This window comes from Diadema antillarum, unplaced genomic scaffold (assembly GCF_040938485.1).
Source record: "Diadema antillarum isolate AM-2024a unplaced genomic scaffold, OU_Dant_1.0 seq00001726_RagTag, whole genome shotgun sequence".
NCBI classification, from domain to species: Eukaryota; Metazoa; Echinodermata; class Echinoidea; order Diadematoida; family Diadematidae; genus Diadema; species Diadema antillarum.
The window spans coordinates 25,826-47,567 of NW_027272413.1; the positions used below are offsets into that span (position 1 = coordinate 25,826).

The 21,742-nt window shown below is 40.3% G+C and overlaps 1 protein-coding gene across 1 annotated transcript in view; it reads left to right on the forward strand.

Annotated features, from left to right (window-relative positions):
• The window catches only part of LOC139711893 (tRNA pseudouridine(38/39) synthase-like), a 175,543-nt gene that overhangs the window by 11,777 nt on the left and 142,024 nt on the right, over nucleotides 1–21,742 (forward strand). The window contains exons 4-6 of the mRNA XM_071623739.1: nucleotides 4,280–4,472; nucleotides 11,322–11,427; nucleotides 14,900–14,960. Of these exons, the coding sequence (XP_071479840.1) occupies nucleotides 4,280–4,472; nucleotides 11,322–11,427; nucleotides 14,900–14,960 (360 nt within the window). The remainder of the gene's footprint in view (nucleotides 1–4,279; nucleotides 4,473–11,321; nucleotides 11,428–14,899; nucleotides 14,961–21,742) is intronic.

Consider the following 21,742-nt stretch of genomic DNA (forward strand, 5'->3'; position numbering starts at 1 on the left):
CTGAATTTTGCAGGTAAGGTATCTGCTTTATGGATTTTCAATGCTTTTGTAGTCGAGATAAATCTCATGGTGGTCGTATTAACACCAAGGACTAACTTAGATCTAGTTTTAGTAGGACCCATACCTCGGAAGAGTGGCCTGACCACGTAGGTTACAAACAGTGCCGCCGCTTCACGATCCAAGTGCTGGTGTAGGTATAGTGCTAGAATACTTCCGTATCCATGTAGATATCTCAAAATTCACTTAACCAAATTGTACCAAAATCACAAGAAATATCTTATGACTCATGTCCACTTGCTCACGCTAATTGGAACCAAATCGCAAGTCGGGAAGCGTAAGTGAAGTTGTCGACTTTCCTGTCATCGCTAAAAATAATCTGCTCTGTACGACTAAACAAGAGTGATCGCGGCGTAGTAGCCCTACCTGACTGCGCACGCACAGACTGAAGTTAGCCATCTAATATCATGAGACAAATCTTTCAAGTAATTGGGAGCAAAAAAAATCAATTTATAAATTATTTGAGCTAAGATGAATGAAAAATAAAGTTCGTAAATCACACAAATCGCCAAAATCATGACATTTTTTAGTTTAGTTCCCGCGTAAATTCCCCGTTCGCACAGTACTAGTCGGCTAACTTCAGTTCTCGATTGTGCATGTCGCGTTTACCAAGATCTCTCGTGAAGAGTGAGTTTTTTTTTAGTGACAACTTGAAAGTCGGCGTCAATATTGATACTTCTCGATTACCGATTCCGTTCAAATATAATACAGTATTTTGAAATATGCTTAGAAGTATATCCTGCAATTTTGGTGCGATTTGGTTCAGCGAAATTTGAGACAGCTGCATGGATAGGACAGTACACAAGTGCCGCCTGCTAGCTAAATTGGGCCTAAGCGTCGTCTGCTACTCCGCATGATTTAACGCACGCGTATGCGAGGGCTTGTAATCAGTGATATATTTGGCACCTGTGACATCACGACATCCGGGCTCGTCAGCTCATTAGCATAATTCTCGCCAAAAAAGTTCCATTTTCAACATGAAATTACGGACTAAATCGTTATGAAATTTTGATTCTGTTTGCACCTCTGGGTCTTTTAGAATTAAAAGAACAACATATAAAAAAATAAAAAACCGGTTCAATGCCCTTTTAAAGGGAGACATGGCCACACACATTATGAGATTTAAACAAAACTTTATTAGCCTTTGCTCTTTTGTAGTGTTCAAGCAATGCACAGGTAAGGATACTCGCATGAGGCATGATGTTTTTGGGTTGGCCATTCATCTGTCCATTCGTTCTTTTGTCTCTCCATCTGTAATAAATTTTGTCGGCAGCACTGTGCACTGTGTATACAAATGCTATGCTTTGTCTTTGAATCTTTGAAAAGAACAACATTTTCATTGGCTAGGTCTATTTTTGGGGGGAGGGGAGAGGGAGTTGTTAGAAGGTTCAACAGAAGAGAAAATAATTCATTCGTTACTAGCCAAATAATATCAGGAGTTATAGACCTAGACCTCATACAATTTGTAGCCAGAACCTGTACTGATGCAGAGCCAGAGCAGCCGGAGTCGTTAAGACAAGGGAGATATGATGGTTCTGCTTTTTCAAGGACCACAAATAACTTGGTAAGAAGGCTTGACAACAGAAGTCTGAAAATATTTATATAAAGAGATGCATGGTGGTACAAAACTTCAAAATTGCGTTAAACAAATTCATACTACTGAACGTTTTCGATGTGCACTCATCAGAGTAGAACCGCACGTATGAAACAAGAAACGCGAACAATATATACAAAACGAGCAAACCATTCAAGCAAGCGAAACAGTGCGTACGCTGATTGGTTGACGTCAACATGAGTCAGAATCTAAATCAAAAGAGCACCAATGTGCGTACAAACTCCTTTTGCCTGCATAGAATAGGACTGGTCAGCTGAATGAATGTAGCCTCAAGCATACGCAGGTGAGCGTCGCTCCGGGCTCTACTGACTATGCGAAACTGTGACGAGGTGAAATGCTCAGCGCATGTGCGACTAGTCAGTAAGTGCTGAGCGATAGCAGATGAAGGGTTACCAGCGGTGGCTGCACTATCAGCGGGGCGTTTACACTGGCGCGAAGGCTGTGCGCCATCAACTAGCTGCTTATTACGTATGTGTGCTGGCACATGCTGTTTAATGCGGTCCCCAAGTCGCTGTGATGTGCGCCCTATGTACCGTGCTTCACGACGGCACTTAAATTCATAAACATAAGCGAATCTGCTCGCCTTGTCATCTTTCTAGTGAAATTGACCGCATACGCCAGATCATGCATGAGAATGGTTACCCTGATAACGTCATCGAGGTAAACATAATGCGCAAGCTCAACGCTCCACCCAAGCAATTAGGACCCCACAAACGTCCCGTGTACCTTAAACTTCCGTGGAAAGGGAAACTCTCTCAAAAGTATGAGCAGCAACTCAAGCAGGCTGTTTGTTCAACTTACTATGCTGTTGAACCAAGAGTGATCTTTACAACTCGATGCATGCTCTCCGCAGTATGCAAGGATGCTATCCCTATCACACAAATGAATAACGTTGTTTATGAATTTAAGTGCCGTTGTGAAGCACGGTACATATATTAGGGCGTACATCATAGCGACTTGCGGACTGCATTAAACAGCATGTGCCAGCACACATATATAATAAGCAGCTAGTTGTTCGCGCACAGCCTTCGCGCCAGTGTAAACGCCCCGCTGACAGTGCAGCCACCGCTGGTAACCCTTCATCTGCTATCGCTCAGCACTTACTGATTAGTCGCACATGCGCTGAGCATTTCACCTCGTCACAGTTTCACATAGTCAGTAGAGCCCGGAGCGATGCTCACGTGCGTATGCTTGAGGCTACATTCATTCAGATGACCAGTCCTATTCTATGCAGGCAAAAGGAGTTTGTACGCACATTGGCGCTCATTTGATTTAGATTCTGACTCATGTTGACGTCAGCCAATCAGCGTAGGCACTGTTTCGCTTGCTTGAATGGTTTGCTCGTTTTGTATATATTGTTATGTTCGCGTTTCTTGTTTCATACGTGCGGTTCTACTCCGACGAGTGCACGTTGAAAACGTTCAGTAGTAAATATTTATATATTTTTTCAAATCTATTGTAATGAAAAACTAGATAAACTTGATATTTGCAGTGTCTCGATTGAATAAACATTGTTCGTGTTGGTGTTTGCAGTGCAACGGCACCACAAGTGGACTGTGCCAGTATTTGGGGTAGTATACGCACAGTGCGTGCTTCAGGCATAACGTCGCTGGGGTGACAAGACGTGGTATGTGAAATTTCGGTGAAAATGATTTTTTTTAATTAATGGTCAAATAATGGGTTAAGTGATGTCCTGTCCAAATCCCACGTGTCTTACTCCAAAAATGAAGCCACCACAGCATGTCAAAGGAAAGGCTTTCCCATTCATTATAGTGCTTTGGCCGCCATGTTTTTTGGCTCTCCTGAACATTTGACATTTTGTAGATACGAGGTCTTGTCGCCCCAGCAACAATAAGCTCTGCCAGAGATTCTGCTGGAGTGCTACTGCCTGGTTGTGTCTCCAGTTGCTCTGAGATGTACTATAGATCTATTGGGAGAAGCATGCATTATGGCGGAGGCATACCAGAATCCATACCAACATTTTTAGTTTTTTTCAGGCTGCTAGAAGTTGACCAAATTTGGCATGAGTTATCAACGGGAGGGATGGATTGTAGTTGAATGTACAAGTGGTAGTGGGGCCCGAAGATGCAAACTTAGCAAATTTGCATAATTTTCATCTTCTTGGAAATAGATGGCTAGATTTTGACCAAACTTGCCAAGAATCTCAGTCACAGTTTGCACAAATAGTGGCATTCCCCTCATAGAGGCTCATAGGGCAGGTCCCAAATGCTCACACTTAGGATGGAGTTGCCCAAGGACCTACAGCAATCCCTGAATCTCAAGATTTTGTTATAATTTGCCTCTAATGGAATGCCGTGAAGGCAAATTTCGTGACTAAAGCAAGTGCTTGAGCCATGGGTCTCTTGTTTCTTGACATGGACAAAACTTTCTTGTGAAATTCATATGTTGATAGATATGAAATTATACGCTATGAATATGAGATGAACGTGAAAGAATAAAGCAAGGTGCCTTAAGCTTTACTTCAATGTATTTTGGGGAGGGGGTCTTTTGTTTCCACTGCACTATGATAAAGTCATGATAAGTGCATAAATTTGATATTAAGTCTAGCAGTTATTTAACTTATCATGCAATTTATCATTGTTGCAGCACCACCTCTTTGAAGCACTGACCAAAACTAAGCTGGTAGAGAGCCGAAGTACATCAAACTATTCCCGTTGTGGGCGAACAGATGTAGGGGTCAGTGCATTTGGCCAGGTCATTGCCATCGACCTACGAACCAACCTTCTAGAAGGTCAAGGGGTTATTCAAAGAGCAGGAGGAACTGCTCGTCAAAGAAATGGTAAGTTGTCAATCATTTCACTGTTTACTTTTATGTGTTCCACATACATTGTGATATTTTCATGTTTTCCTGTCATCACTTCATTACATTTGTAAAACAATGAACAAGTTTGTTTGGACACAACAATACAACATGGTCACAATATAGGAAATATAAAGACCAGGAAAAGATTTTGAATTGAATAACCAGGACATAAGATGATACAAGGGAAAAGGCAAATGGCACTAGGGAGGTGTTTCATAGACAAGGAGAAGGACGTACAATCTGGTACTGTAGAACCTCTGCTTTGGACTCAAGCTCTGTGCCACTGAGAAGTTATGTACTGTATCGCAGATGTTAATAAATTGCTTTGACAAAAGACAACACTTCTGTATTTGTCATTCCTCACTCACAATAAACCTTGCAAGCAGCAGTTTGCTGTCCCTTTATTTAAAGGGGATGGCTAGTAACTGATCAGTGGGAATCAGTGGGAATGCTGGGGGATGATTGTTCCATTTCTTGTGGGATTCATTTAAGAGTAAATTTTTGTTGTGTGAAAATTGTTTGCTTCAATGGTCTCATATTCAAGTAATGTGCAGTTTAATGCCCCGTCACTGTACAGGCATGCTAGTCTGGAACCATTAAATTGCACATTACTTGAATATGAGACCATTCTGAAGTAAATAATTTTCACACAACAATATACTCTTAAATGAATCCCACAAGAATTGGAACAATCATCCCCCAGCATTCCCACTGATTCCCACTGATCAGTTACTAGCCATCCCCTTTAAGGCAGCAACTATTTTGTGTGCAGAGGACAGAACACGTGAAATGAATTTATTAAAAGATTGTGCTTCTTTCTCTGTAAAATGTTACTAAACATGCATGAGCCAATTGCTTTATCTGAAAGATTTATACCAAGTGCTTTACTTGGTGAACAAAATTATGCACAAATGTGCAGTAGATTAAAAAGTTAACCTTTTGTGAGGTAGTAATATTCCCTTTTTCAGTCCTAGAGTATCAATGACAATAAGATTTGAAGAAAAATTGAAAGGATTTGTTCCATACCATTATTACCAGCAAGTTCTACACATTATTTCAAAATTTCCACTGAAATACAGCTTAAAATTGCTGAAATCAAGAATCTCTTTGTTAGAAAGTCAGCATAAATTTGCACAAATTGCAAAGATATTCCACTCCTTCACTCTAAAGGTGCAATCACACATCGCCGGTTTGGATGGCGATTCATGGCGGTTCGGCAAATCGCCATGCTCCGCCAAAGACCGTGTTCGCACCGTACACAAACCCTGGTCATCCGTCACTCATAAACCCCGAGAACCGTCGAGAACCGTGGAGAACCGCCAGAAAAATTAAACATGTTTAATTTTTCGTGGCGGTTTTGGCGGTTTAAAATGGACCGTGTTCAAAATGCCATCCACCGTGTAAAGAACGGCTCCTCCGTGTTTGCACCACAAAATTCGTGATGATACCGTGTCAACACCGCCATAACTTTTCATGCCAAAACAAATGTAGAAATTAAAAGAGAATAATGCCTCCGGCGACACTTCGTGGCGGAGCAATCAAAAAAGAATGGGGAACAAAGCAAGGAGGAACCCATAATACTAGATTGGGTAAATATTGTTTTGAATGCTAAAGTTTCATTGCTTCTTTTTATCTTAACACACAGAGTAAAACAGAAAATTTAATATTCAAAGTTGGTAGGTTTGTTGAATAGTAGCCTACGTCAGTTACTTTAAAAGGCGTGTGCATAATTTTGTTAAAGCTTGATAGATTAAAAGATGGCCAGCTACGTAAACCTGTAAGTTATACACAGAAGACTTATGTAAATATGTTGGGTTCTGCTTTCGTGATTATGTATGCCTCTGTGTAAGAGTACATGTTGATACAGACATGTTGAAACTTAATTAAAAGAGTAGAGGGAAAAGCGATGTTGAAACTTGAAAAAAACAAACACCATTATTATGTTACGTGAACCTGTAAATAAACAGGAAACTATGTGGATGTACTGTTTTCTTCTTTGATATGTATGTCTTTTTATTGACTGTTGTTGGAGGTATGTGAAAACTTAATTAAGAAAGGGGAAAAAAGAGATATTGAAACAAGCAAGTACTTCTACATCACTTGACATAACATATAAACCTGTAATTGAACAGGAAATTTGTAAACTATGTTGGATTCTGCTTTGACATGTATGTCTTTTAATAACAGTTAATACAGATATTTCAAAAGTTAAAAGAGAGAGAAAAAAACCATGTTGAAACTTGAAGACGATTGCTTATTGCATCACTTATGTCAATCTGTAAATACACAGGGTGAAAAAACATTTCGCAATTTCTTTTGAAATTCTCTTTTTGTACCTAACAAAGCAATACCTCCTTGTTGTAACCCATTGAAGACGAGTGAGAGGGCTCTGATTGCATCCAACTACAAGGGCTTGGTATGGACTCCTCCACCTTTCGGGGAGATCCGTGTTACTACCGCTCCAATCCGCGTTAGCGCCGTGTTCAAAACGTGCTGAGAACGTAGTCACATCGCGTTTAAGTGCTTTCCGCCATCGTTTGGACACGGTTCACGGCGGTTTAAGAACCGCCATGAACCGCCATCTAAACCCGCGATGTGTGATCGCCCCTTAGCACCTCTCTGGAAGCACTTTGGCAAACATGTTATGTATATTGCACGTATTGTCTTTCTTTCATATTTTCGGTCTCCCACCCCTCCCCCTAAATTATTCAAGATAAGGTATTGAGACAGGATAGAGAGAATAGGATATATATTCGTACAAATGGGCACCAAGCCCCATATGGGGCTTGTCCTAATGTCCCAATGTGGGAGAGACCTGAAGCCCCCAAAGTAAGGAATCTTTACAAATCTTATTCTCTCGAACAGTTGCAGCGGACAGGTGCAATTAACTCACTGTTTTTATTTCGATGTGACCTCGCTTTCCTCTTGAATGAACACGCTTCGCACGAAAACCGCTAGGAAAGTGTCGCATCAAAACTGCTGTAACTTTACTATTAATTCATATTTTTTGATAATCCAAACGGTTATGAAAAGTAAAAATCTCATTTTAACCTGCCATTATGTTACCTTGTTTAAATAATGACGATAAAATATTCCAAAATGGAGCATAACTCTCAAAACGGAAAATAATTGTCAGAAATCGTTGCTAAAATTTCACATTTTGACTTCGTGAACAATAAAAACCTTCAAGTATGTTACTAAGTATGTATTTCTTTACGGAACTCTAAAATATCACATTCGAGAAGTCATGCATCCGGATATGTCTGGAAATAATCGAAAGAGGTTCACTTTCTACCTGCGTTCTGAGCATGAAATTTCATAGTCATTCGCACACGGGAAGACAGGGTACAGTCCCACGTACCCACATCTTTGTGGCGCTCACATCACCTGTACTGTGATCGTAACTCGTACTGGGAATTCGTAGTTGTATTGTTACTTACTAGTGCAGTAAAATCTGTGTTAAGTCTAACTAATCCTATGTCATGAATTTACAAGTGGCATCATAGCTCGTAGATATTCACATTTTTGCTTCTTTTTTTTTTTAATAGGCCCGTTCTGATAAAGTAAGTGCTTGTTTATGAGGTGGCGAAGTCCCCTGTAGCACACTGCTACTTATTGACACCCCGCGGCCCACTCTCATCATGCATGTACAGTGTACTAGGCATCCGCAGCAGCCTCCTCGCATCGCACAGTAACAGTACGCTGCATCGACCAGTCAGCTCGCTGGAACGAAACAGCATGGGAAAGTCCATTCATTGCGCAAGCGCAAATCAGTTTTTCATAGAATATGATGTCATTATTCTCGTTTGCTGCTCCCACGCAATTTGAGATTTCTGACAAGATACCTCATTTATTTTCAATTGTAACTTCAAAAATAGGTCTTCGGCAAAGCAAACAGCACTCTGCTAACGTCCGCCCATGTCTTACTATAACAATGTTAAGTTTCATGAATATTTAGTGGTGCGACCAGATGTGTCTGGAAATAATCGGAGGGTAGTTTTCCGAGACAGCGAAACATGAAATGTTGAATAACTTAAAAAGTGCCTAATCATTTCTCGTGATTTTTCGTATGTGGACAGAAATCATCATTTTGCATTGATACTGAAAGTTTGAGTGATTTTGGTCAATGTATAGCGGAGATATGAGAAGGTGAAATTTTGGTGAAAATGAGAACTCCCGATTCGCACTGTCTCAATGACAGCTGAAAATTCAAAATGTTTCGTGGGTTTCGGGGGAGTTAATTATAGTCGTCCGCTGCGACTGAAACCAGAATGTTATTTGCCTCCCTTACACCATATACAGTGTAGCAGGCAAAATATGTCTGGAATCAGAAATCAGAATCCTGAAAAGAAACAAATATGTGAATTGAGTGAAAGCAGTGCAGGTTAGTAGAACACATAGTAAAAGTTTGGGGAAAATCTGAGAATTGATTCCTAAGTTATGAATTTTTCAAGTTTCTGTGCCATCATTACTGGATTAGGTATCAAAACGTGTTATGTTTTTAATGTTTTGCCATTAGGTATTTTTTACTGCACAGGGAATGTGTTTTCCAAGCTCATACAGGCAGTAGTTGACTATTGGAGTGGACATGGTCAAAAGGTTACAATTTTGATGATGGATTTGCTTGGAATAAGAGCTGAGATATAGCGAAGCATTTAAATGAAAAATTACAATGTGATCTCAAAAACTGGAGTTTTTGTTGGTAGAAGAGAAGTGTCAATGGGAGCCACAATCTACAGCAACTCCTATGGCTTGGGCTAGAATTTTGAGTTTGACAAAGATAGACTTGTTTGCCAGTTACCAGCAGACAAGTTGCAGATCTCAAATCCAATATTTTGTTTGTGCTGAGTTTAACTTAAAGTCAAAAGCTTCTAGCATGGTTAGAACTTTGGCAAGAGTGGTAGGTGGCATAGTGTCCATGCATTCTGTCATAGGACCATTGATACAATTATGAACCAGAGAGCATTTTAAATGTGTGAACAGGGCCAGTCAGAAGGCCTCTATCAGGCTTGCGCAGAAGGCTCGTGAGGAAGAGTTTGATAAGTAGAACACATTCAGAGTCAACATCATACAATTCTACAGCCTATACCACTGCCTCTGGCATAGGTTTATGGTGCATGTGTAGATGGAGCTGATGACATACTGTGGGAGTCTGGTCCAAATTAGAAATGCACCTTGGAGGAAGTTGGAAGTGGTGGTGAGAATGGCACAGGCTAATGAGCCAAGTCTGAATGGGCAAGCAGTGAGGAAGTATTTTTGGACTGACAATAGAAATCTGATCTTGATTATGAAGAAGGGTAGTGACAGACCAGAAATACAGGAGAGTGCAACACAATGGACATACAGGTATTAATGTGAAACAGGGAAGCTCAAAGTATAATCCTGTATGGATTCCAAGAGAGGAAAGTATAGACCAGTTGAGCAGGATGGCAGACAGTTAAGATTAGTGTGTATGTTGGGAAGTATTTCTGAAGCTCTTGTCCATTGTCCCCCTGTATGTACCCCAAGGAATAGTTACATATACAGTCAAACCTGCCTTAGCGGCCACCTGTCTATAGCGGCCACCTGTCTACAGCGGCCACTGAAAAATCCCCCCGAGAGAAAAGCCCTGTTAAAGACCCTGTGTATAGCGGCCACCTGTCTAACGCGGCCAGCGGCCACAAATTTTGTTTCCCGCGGTAGATTTTAACCTGTCTATAGCGGCCACAGAGCCGGTAATTCAGCATGTTTTTCTGATTTGTGGCCGTGCCAGACATTCATGGGCAACGTTCAGTGATCGCCACCGCTGCATTCATCACTTATTCAGTCATAATAATGCATTAGTGTAAAGCTTTCTTCACGACTGTACACATGCTACTGTGCAACAATTTTATAAACACCGGCATTGTTCAATGCATGAAATACACGCGTGTATACTTACGCATAGTACATTATGTACATTAAATTCTTATCGACGTATCCAACGATGATATATGTACATGTATAGGCAATGCACATTAAGTTGGATAACCTGTCTATAGCGGCCACCTGTCTATAACGGCCACTTTTTTCGTTTCCCTTGGGTGGCCGCTATAGACAGGTTTGACTGTATATACAGTCTCATATAGTCGTGCAGTGGTAGTAGTACAAAATTGTAAAATGTGCTGCGATCAGTTTTGCAACAGTCCCGTGGTCTTAGTACAATCGCACCCACTCGCAAGACTGGTCTCTAGGTTGCCAGCGCATGTGCGAGTTGTTCAAGATCCCCAGCCAACCCAATGTGACTATTTAGTGTGAACTCTAGCATCACGTAAAATGTTGTGCAACACTTGTATGACAGTCGCACAACTGGTGGTACAACCTATTGTGAGTGAAGTGATCGCTTCTTGTCACATCAGGATTTTGAGCATCGTCATGAACACCGTCATGAATACTTCTACAGCTTGCAACAACCACAAGTGATATTGGTCATGCAATACCCTAAACAAAAATTGTTGCAGTTGGTCACAAGCTGGTTGCAGACCACTTGTGAAAGAGGATTAACAATGTACGTACAACATTGTAATAATAATACTGGTTTTATATAGTGCATTTCACACTTTCGTTAAGTATCTCAAAGCGCTTTACAGACTATTATTACCCCAGTCACTGGATACATAATTTCCATCCAGCACTGACAGTGTTCACTCTCCACTCCCTGGGGAGCATTCCAACCAGTAGCAGCCATTTTACAGGCGTTCACATGCTGATCAACCATCATAAGCTTTGTACATGTATGTGTTATCACTTTTGCCAATTCCTCAAGATTGATAATTGTATGAATGTGTTTGACTTATTTTATTGAAGGTACAAAGACCGAGGAGATCAACTATCCCCAGGTTCTGAATAGAGTCCTGCCTAGTGAAATCAGAGTGTTGGCATGGGCACCGGTTGAGCCTGGCTTTCATGCACGGTAACACATTCTTGCTTTTCCAAAATACATTTCTTGACCTGTATTCATAAAATCTCACTCCTACAGTACATGTATATACACTATTTGTAAATTTATGCCAACCACTTTGTTGCTTCTGATTAATTTGAAATTGAAAGTAACCATTAATCTATAATGAAAGCTTTTCCTTCTGAATGTAACAAGAAAACCCAAATTATCATTAAGATTACCTAAAGGCCGTGTCACACCTTTCTGGGCAAGCTACCCGGGCTTGTTGCGAGGAGGGATTTTCCAGCACACAGGAGAATTTCCCCAGGCGGACAAGAATGCTTGCGAGTTTCGCACTCGTTTCTTACCTACTAGGCGCATGCTACTTACCTTCTACTTGCGTGTATTCCATGTGATCTGCCTGCGCTTTAGTGCGCGCATGCAAACCTCAAATACGCGCAGCCTGAACTCCCAAGATCATTGACCCTACCTGCCAAAATATCAAAAATCCTTCATAAATTCCCCCAAAATTCTTGGATCACTACCAAAAGTCAATTGTTTGTTACTTGTGTCATTCTCAACCTTTCCTGCAATTTTCATCCCAATCCGTTAACTACTTTTTGTCAAGCCCACCGGAGGTGAGGGGAGACTAAGGGATCGCCTGCGGCGTCTGTCCGTCCGTCGTCCGTCCGTCCGTCCGTCGTCTGTCCATAACGCTACAAAAACTTCAATAACTCTTTACTCTAGGCTTCAATTACAATCAAATTTCGAAGGAAGAGAGGTCATACAAAGTTTCACATTTTACCGTATATGAAGGTCACCTCAAGGTCAAAGCTCACAGGCAGGGGTCTATGAACTTTTAGAGCCCAGTGTTAAGTTTTTATGGCGCGTTTCTATTATGGGTCATAACTTTTGATCCATAGGTCCGTTTGTTACTAAACTTGGATGGTAGATGTCCCTTTGGGAGTGGATGATCACCACAAGGTCAAAGGTCACAAGCAGAGGTCAACAAACTTTTAGAGCCCAATGTTAAGTTTTTATGGCGCTTTTCTATTATGGGTCATAACTTTTGATCTATAACTCCATTTGTGACTAAACTTGGATGGTAGATGTTCCTTGGGGAGTGGATGGTCACCACAAGGTCAATGGTCACAAGCATGGGTCAACGAACTTTTAGAGCCCAGTGTTAAGTTTTTATGGCGCGTTTCTATTATGGGTCATCACTTTTGATACATAGGTCCGTTTGTGACCAAACTTGGATGGTAGATGTCCCTTGGTGAGTGGATGGTCACCACAAGGTCAAAGGTCACAGGCAGGGGTGAACGAACTTTAAGGCACATTTCCTTTTTGCCATAAATTTTTACCCTTTTATATTTCTTGTTGTCAGTTTACAGATCTCTTTTTTTTAATCTGTTATATCCCATTCGCGTACAATTTCTTGTACGCGAATGGGCGAGACATATTATGGCACTTGCCTTGTTGAGTTATTTTGCACACAGATAAACTAACGAACTAACTAACTAACAAACAAACAAACCAAAACATAACGAAAACGTAACGAAAACATAACCTCCCCCCTTGGCGGAGGTAATAATAGAAAGAAATGAATTGATAGATTATAGTTACAGATTTAAAGGATGGACTTCAATGTTAAATGTATTTATTTGACAAAATTCAGTTATCAGCTTGATAACTCAAGAAAGTTTGTGGAAAATACCCTCATATGAAAAGAGACGATATTCTCTTACAATAAATTTGAGTAATTTGGCAGTCTGCTGTGACAACATCACCTGTCTCATTTGAAACTATTCTCTTTGTGCAAGTGTATTTTCCTTTTCCTAGCACAGATAGACGAATTAGATGAGTTCAAATAAGCCGATGGGACACGCTTTGTACATTTGTGATCATGAAATTTAGGCATACTGTACTGTATGTGTTAGTGCATGACCAAATACATTTGTGACCCGCGACAACGGTTTCAGGCAAAAGTCGCAAGAGCAAATTTCCTCCTAGGCGGGGTACAAAGATCTTTACCATTATTTTTGTTGATTTGGGTTGTTTGCAGAAATCGAATCTTTGATATATTTTCTACATCTACACTAAATTTCATAGCATAAGACTGAGTTTTTCCTATCGAAAATGGAATTTTAAGCACCCTATGTTGGATCGCCAATATCCCCAACGTTGCTATGACACAAGGTCTCGCATGCGATTGGCTGGTGCGTCGCACACATTTACATAATTCGGCTTGCGGAGATACCAGTTGCAGCATTTGGGGAATGCTTTGTCCACGCGTGCATGATTACATGCTCCATTGTTCTTGCGAGAGTGGTTTATACGCTGTAGTGCGTGCTCTTCGTTTGGCTTTCTATCCAAACTATTCTACCGCAATGTTCGACAACAGAAGTGAAACAAATATCATTTAGCACGACATAATCGTGTGAAAAGAAAAAACAATAGTCTACTTGTACATGTAGTAAAAATTATGACAGCAGACTGACTCAAGGGAAGGTAGATGAGAGGAAAGGAGAGGTCACATGGAACCAGTTATATTCAAATACTACACATCAAGATCGCACGAAACTAACGAGTCGTGTTTGTTTGTTTGTTTTAATATAATTAACACCACCGAACAAGGCAACATATGCACGGCTTGTAAAAGCAAAACAAACAGGAAGCGTGACCTTTGCCAGCACTGGCATTTTTCTGCCTACGAAAGGGTCGCCAATGATAAAGTCAAATCAACAACAATGAAAACGCGATTTGTAAATGTGTGGATTCGCCACCCGCTCCTGTTACATGCACATGGTCATGGCGTGTGGATGCCATTGCGTAATGCGTGCACCAATACACGTACACCGTACGTGCAATTATTGTATCCGCCATCTTGAAAGACGTGGTAAAACAAACCCGAGCGAACCGCATTGTTTTTTGGCTCCATACGCTGAGCTCCTAGGAAGGGTGCCCGGGAAATTTGACTCTCTCAGTGAGCCAATCAGAAGGCGATGTGGTTGCTAGAGGCGGAGCTTAACATCGATTGGCACCATCCTACAGATGGGTGATTCTTACCTCGCATCGGCGCTCGGACATTGTCTTTGAGAAAGAGGTGAATCTTCAAAGCCCGTTTTCTCGCAATTTTGTCGGGCTAACAACTTAAAAAGTGCATTTTATTTCGCTTTCCTTGCCCACTTATGATGCCAAAGAATGCAAGTGTTTTATATCAATGCAAAGCTTAGGAAATGGGCAACATGATTCAGTGACAAAATGAATTTTCAAAATGCCTGACTTTTGCCTGAAACCGTTGTCGCCGGTCACATTTGTAAAAATACTTGAATAAAAGGTATACTGACAGAAACACTTGCAGATTTATACTTCCTGTTTCATATTCTCATAATATTGCTTGTACATATTTTCAGTGATAACCTTCATTATAAATGCAGTATATCTCATACATCATGTTAACAGATATATTCCTCATGTTTTTCTTCATGCACTACATCTGCAGATTTGATACCTTAAGCAGGACCTACAAGTACTTCTTCCCTGCCGGAGATTTTGATATCGAAGTATGTAAACTATATTTTTAACTTACGTGCAACGGCATCAATATAAGCTACGATGTAATAATCTCTCTTCAAATCCCTTGCATAGCCAATGTAGATAGTGTGTATTGAAAAAAAAAACAAGGTAATCCAACTTTAGAGCCCTGCTGTTTCATAATTGACAACTATGGAGAGTGCAATGTTGGTTATGAGGAAAGGGAAGCACTTCTTTCCATTGGTACCTAATTGTGTTGATAAATGTCATGCATGACTGAACACCATAACTTTAAAGACGATAGTATACAAATGATGCACAGGATAGAGTGCGATAGTGGAGATGTAGCGCACTCGAGGGTATTTACAATTGTGAAAGATGCACGAGGCGAAGCCGAGTGCATGTTACACTACATTGTAAATACCCGAGCGTGAGCTGCATCTCCACTAACGCCACGAAATAATCCTGTTCATCATTTGTTTTATAAAATGGGTCGAAAACTAACAGCATTTTTTACGTACCTTTGTAAGATGTCCGAAGATGTTCGTCCCAAACATTTACGCACGTCACACTCGGAAATCCCGCACATATAAGTACTGTATGTTTTAAGAGTATACGTACGCCACACATGTTATGCACACAAGAAAGGCCGGCCGGCAGCCCGAACGAGAAGTTGTTTACAGGATTGACAGCGCGTATAGTAGCGCGCGACGCACTTGTAACAACTGATTGAGTGCGCACTGCTAGTGTAAACATTGTGACGTCAGGCCGTGGATGTGAATAGTGAGAAATTAATGCAGGCACACGTGACTCATTTCAGCGCTTCCAATTAGCTACATTCTTGAACCCATTTTATAATAACAAATAGCACTTTTTCCAAGTTTGAGTGTTATTATGAAGGAACACTGAATGTCGTGCTGAAACTGATGAGATCTGTCAGTGAAAGTGGTCAAATGATAGGGCGGTGAGTTTGGCTCAATTGGTAGCGTGTCTGCCTCACGATCCTAAGGACCTGGGTTTGAACCTAAGTCTGGACTGAGCAATGTTGTGTGTAAGTATACCGTCCCCTCTAGCAAGAGGCAAAACACTCTGTCCCTCGGATAGGACGTAAAATGGAGGTCTCGTGTATGAGAGAGTAACAACTCATGCACGTAAAAGATCCCGTTTCATTCATTCATTGCAAAGAGCAGGGTGTTTAACCCGGTGAAGTGGTCCCACCCCACATCCAACTGGACCCCATGGAAGACCAGCTTAACATAACTGAATATGGGCTATCCAGCCATCTTCTCAGATGGAAATGAACAAACAAACAAACAAACAAAGCCTACATGACTTTAGGTTTGTGTTTAGAAATTCCTCTAAACTTTTATGGTCCATAGCCTTTAACTAGCCACCTGTCTGATAATCTGGTTGCTCCTGCAATATCCCACAAAGGCCAACCCACACAATCCATTACACACGTAGTAGGAGAGTAGATCGTATCACCGGACGCTTTTTTTTGTGGCTTTGAATTCTGTACTCAGAGGATGAAATTTAGGCTAAAAATAACACCACTTATTCAAAGACTCCTGGAAATTACAAATTCAGCCAACTTATGTCAATTGTTCGCTCCAGTTTTTGGAAAATATGCTTCAAACATACCCCTCTTAAAAAAGATGTCTTTTTTGCGCGGTGCAAAATCGCATTGTATTTACTGGACATGATTTTTGCAATGAAATAATCGACGTCTTTGCACCAGGACACCTAGTCCTTTCACCAGAATCACGATTCATCCCACAAATCACCGTACACATTCTCACCGAGCGGATGACGAAGAAAGAATCGGCAAACTAGGCTCAAATTTCGTATTTTACGGTAAAATGTCTGTCTTGAACATTTTGAACAGTTCACGCAATAAAACCTTGTGAGAAATCGACAACTTCTATTTTACGTGCTTTGTCTATTGGAGCTGCATGCGTGGGTGACGAGTTGCGGGCCCCTTCCTTAGCGCACAACTATTCCGCATCGTTCGCATTTGAGGAGGATAGCTACAAATTTCCGATATCGATCAGTGAACTTTTGGTTCTATTGGATTCTTCAGCATTTTTTCTGAATGTGAGTGGGATTTGAATAGAATTTCAGTCACGAAATGTGATTCAAACATCCTATACTATAATACTCGAAGTTGTTGTTGTCGCGGCCTTATGTATTTCCTGTTTTATTTCGGTGTTGCTGGTTTCTCTATCTCCTCCCGAGCCGTCGGCTCCGGGCAGTTGCGACCGGTGCCGTTGGCCGCAGGAGAGTATCCTACATCGAATGGCGCAGGTTTCGTCCCCTCTCCGTCTCCGTGTCGACGTCGAGGACGAAAAAGAAAAATTAATTAGCTACATGCATAATGCATTTTTGTGCGTGACGAAAGAGCCGAGCGTTTCAATATTCACGGAACCTGCGCTGGCCTCCTGCTTTCTCGATCTTCCATCTTTTAGCTTGCAGAGACACTGGGGGATACTAAAGATGATGGTGCAGCGAAATCTCTGACATCTTCCGGCGGACGCGCACGCACACACACAATGTACCTCGCAGAACTCTATACACACTCTACACTGTGTGTATATAGTTCTGTGATGTACCTTTGCCTCCGCCTGTTACGTGTACTGAATGTATTGACGATGGTTACACGAATCTGTGTGTGCGTGATATGGACTACAAGGGCATTTACGTACAGTTCGCCATTATTGGCGTCCCCAAATGAAAACAACGAACGTCAGGTACGTCATTTAGTTTGCTCGCCGTTTGCTCTCAAGTCCGGTGTCACTGTACGCAGACTGTTTAGGACGCGGCTAAATATATTTGCCGATCGTACCCTTACATATCAGATTACACGCGCAGCTGTGTCCATTCGTTTACTGCAGAGCTGCTGTAATCATACATATTCATAAGATGAGCGGACGTAGAGGAAAACCTCGCTTTGCCGACCGCCTATTTTTAAAATTGCAAGTGAAAATAGAATGTGTGGTTCTATGGTCTATCAAACCAAGTTTTGGTGACAAAAAAAGAGGGAGCAAATGAAGACGAATGCAGTGATGTATATATTCTTCTTTCGTCCATAACATGGGAAAAATATTAAAGAAAAAAAATACGAAGTCGTGAGAACCTACTCCCACGGGTGCCTTATTAAACCTGATGACTATTAAACCTGATGACTATGATCTCCCCCTCCCCAAATAATAACAATGGTGATAATAATAATAATAATAATGATAAGGATAATGATAATAATGATATGATAATAACAATAATAGGAGCAATAATTGTAGGCCTAATATTAATTATGATAATGTACAATCTGAAGCAGATGTAGTTCTATATTAATATGATATATCAAGCCAAGTTTGGGTGATTAAAAACAAAAAGGAGGGAGCAAAATTATGAAGACGAAACTCTCATAACGTGGGGAAAAGAAACATGAAATAAAAAAACAAAACAAAACAAACCGAGGCCTTGAGACCAGCCGTGGATTCCCGCGGGTGCCTGCGTGGATGCAAGAGCAGGGGGTAATCAAAGTCATAGTGTTAATATCTTCCCGTTTCGACGGGAACAACCTGTGGGCAGAACTTTCGGGGAATCTCATTTGCGTTTTTGGTAATTTTTCCCTGAATGTTTTTGTTTTTTGCCCTGCGGAGGTGGAAATGTGTGTGTGCGTGAGGGGGGGGGGGAGGGGTGAGGGGCAACAAGACAACTGTTGGACTTCAACGGGTGCAAATAACCCCTCGAAACTCAAGTTCTATAATAAAAGCAAGTAGTGGCGGGAATGATCCCTACCAATGGACCGGATCGCCTGGCATATACTACAAAAATGTATTATAAAATTTCTGGGAAGGGTGGTCATTTAGAAGACAGCACAATTAACGAAAGAATGAGAACACTTTTCTTTTTATTTCTTCAATAAAAATGTGCAAAATCGTATTATGAGAAAAAAAAAATAAAACCCCTCAGACCCGTGGATTTCCACGGGTGCTGCTAGTGCATAAATATTAACTATGACGAGGTGCGGGTCACTCAACTATAGATTTGAGGTAAAATGTGAATTTCTTTGTGTTTTTACATTTTTATGCCACGTTTTTTGCGATTTCAGTCCACACAAAGTTCTGTGAGGCTAATCTACGAAGTCTCGCGCGTACAGAATGTCATTAGTATGCAAAAATGTGCGTGTCCGGTAATACCATGGTGTCCGGTAATACTGTGATGTATGCCTCTTTGTTTTATGTAGCCCCTCCCAAGACAATACCACCCACCGTGGTAGTCTAATTATGTAACGCTGACCCTCACCGCAATACCGGAAAGCCCAACGGGCAATTCCGTATGGGAGGGGCAAAACAGCAAAATTCAAAGTAAAGTAAATGCTCAGAAACTTAAGTTTCCCATACAGACTGATTGTTGTATTTACGGAAACAAAAAACCCTTTTCCAACAACTTTCCCCATTTTTGTTTTAAGTACATACTTTCAAAGTTGAAAGACTTTTTATTGTATTTATCTAATATTTTACAATATCAAATGAAAATCCATTTTATGAAGCATTCAGTCGCTCTCATTATGATATCTTTTTGAGAAATTTTCCAAATCTACTGACAAAATGACGTAATTCCGTTACTCTGAAATTGAAAAAAGTTTTCTCCTGTTATTTCTCCCCATACAAATTTTTTCTATACATGTGACTCCCTAAAAACTCACAAACCATTTTTTGAAATATCTCCTTTAGTTCTGCTGTAATCGTGGTAACGGAATTACATGGTAACGGAATTACACGCGCGTCAGTAATGGAAACGAATGACATAACCTACTTTCACGCCAATATGTATGAGATATTCATGAAATAGCGTGAGGGCGTTCTCCTCAAGCTCAATGTTGTTAGTGATTGGCAGTAAAGGAGTGAAAGTTGAAATATACACTGACATGACTCAGCATAGTTGGGTGCCTCTGACAGTGAGTCCTGACATCAGGGTAGGTGCTTGACAAGACTACTTGTGCTTGAAGTCTCCTCCTTACTTTCATCTTTTCTCATGTACAAGAACTACATGGAGACTGCGCTAGCTGATGATTTAGGTTTGGTAAAGATACTCATTCTCAAATGTTAAAACTCATACTGAATTCTGAGATATCAATGTATATTTTCTTGCTAAAAGAATCTCATGGTTTAAGGTAGAATCTAAAGTATGAGTGCTGAGGGACTATTGAATGGGTGTGATGCAGCGTAAATTGAACATAGGTTAGAAAGAAGAGGAAGGACATAGAATTTCTTTAAAAGGAAAAGAGAGCACTGCTACTAACAGAGAAATGAACAGGATAATTTTTGTGAGGAGAGAGTATTTAAAAGAAGGATCATACATAAGATATGATACGTGATAGTTCAGTCATAAATTGACATGGGATGGCCACTGAATGTGACACCTTTGATCTTTGACTATGTCAATAGTCTGACCGTTTATTGAACACGTCCTGTCTTCATCCTCACGTCCTTTATTTTTAATGGTAGGTGTATGACTATGACCTTCTTTCATCTGTTTCTTAGATCTATCCTCCACAGAGACACTTATATTGATTTCATGCTCCTTTGATACAGAGCATCTGCTACGCTTAGAAATGTGTTCTTTAATCTTTTCTTCTTAAAATAAATAAAGACAAAAACTAAATTTGTGATGAACATTGTACTATCCAATCGGTTGCTGTGATACAGTTTAAAATGTAACATTTAGGCCAATACTCCCCATCCTCAGAAGATTTTATATTGAGTCAATGGGCTTCTGCTTCTACCTTTATTCTTTAATAGTGTTACCACTTGCTCTACAACCCAATTAATAGTGAAATTACAGTGTATTTTATCATTTGCTTTCAAGCAGTCAAAATACCACTTACTGCAAAAGAAAAGATGCACACTTCTTGTGAGTGAATATATAGCAACACTCAAAGAGAGAACATTGTCAAAGTCAAGAAGAAAGACAGAGACAGGAAACTAGTTAGGAAATTTATAGGCCACGTCATGAATGCAGTCAATGATCAGATCGCTGTCATATTTCTGAAGATGTCATTTAGAAAATATGTGTGGTCACAAGTAAATACTAACAATGTTCACATGTTGAATAATCTGGTTCTAACTCAGTGAGGTACAGATGGATAAGAGGCCCTCTCACCGGTAAAGATGAATTCAAAGAATTTGGTGGGCTTGCTCTCGTGGTTCAAAACATCGTAGTTTGTTAAAAACTTAATTTACTGTATTCTGTTTCATTTTAGTGTAGTTCATTTTATTTTCTGTAGGCTTAAGTAGTTTACACTGTAAAGTAATTATCAAAGCATGCACTACATTGTTTACCAGGAGGCAACTTCAGCCATCAGTAAAATGTCACTTTTAGTGAGGAAAGCAACAACGTATAAATACTATTGATTGAGCACTGGTGCAGTAATAGTCATATAAAAAATTTCTTTTCAATTTATGATTGAATTGTAATTTGTTATGTTTGTCATTGAGACACAACTGCATCTTTTCCCTTAACAAATCAGAAGTTTAAAGCATCATTTGTGTTCATACTCAATATTAAACATTGTGTTCATTGATGGGTCTGCACACTGTGCTCTTGCACTGTAAATTGGCATTTTATGATTTAGATTTAAATTCAATGTCAATCCAGACATTTTTTTCTTCTTTTCTCGTGCATGTGCACATAACATTTATGTACATCATTTGTAAGTAATTCACTCAAATTATCAATAGTTGGCATATTTATGAACAAGAAAACAGAGAAAGGTGTCTTGCATGATATTAACAAAATAAATACA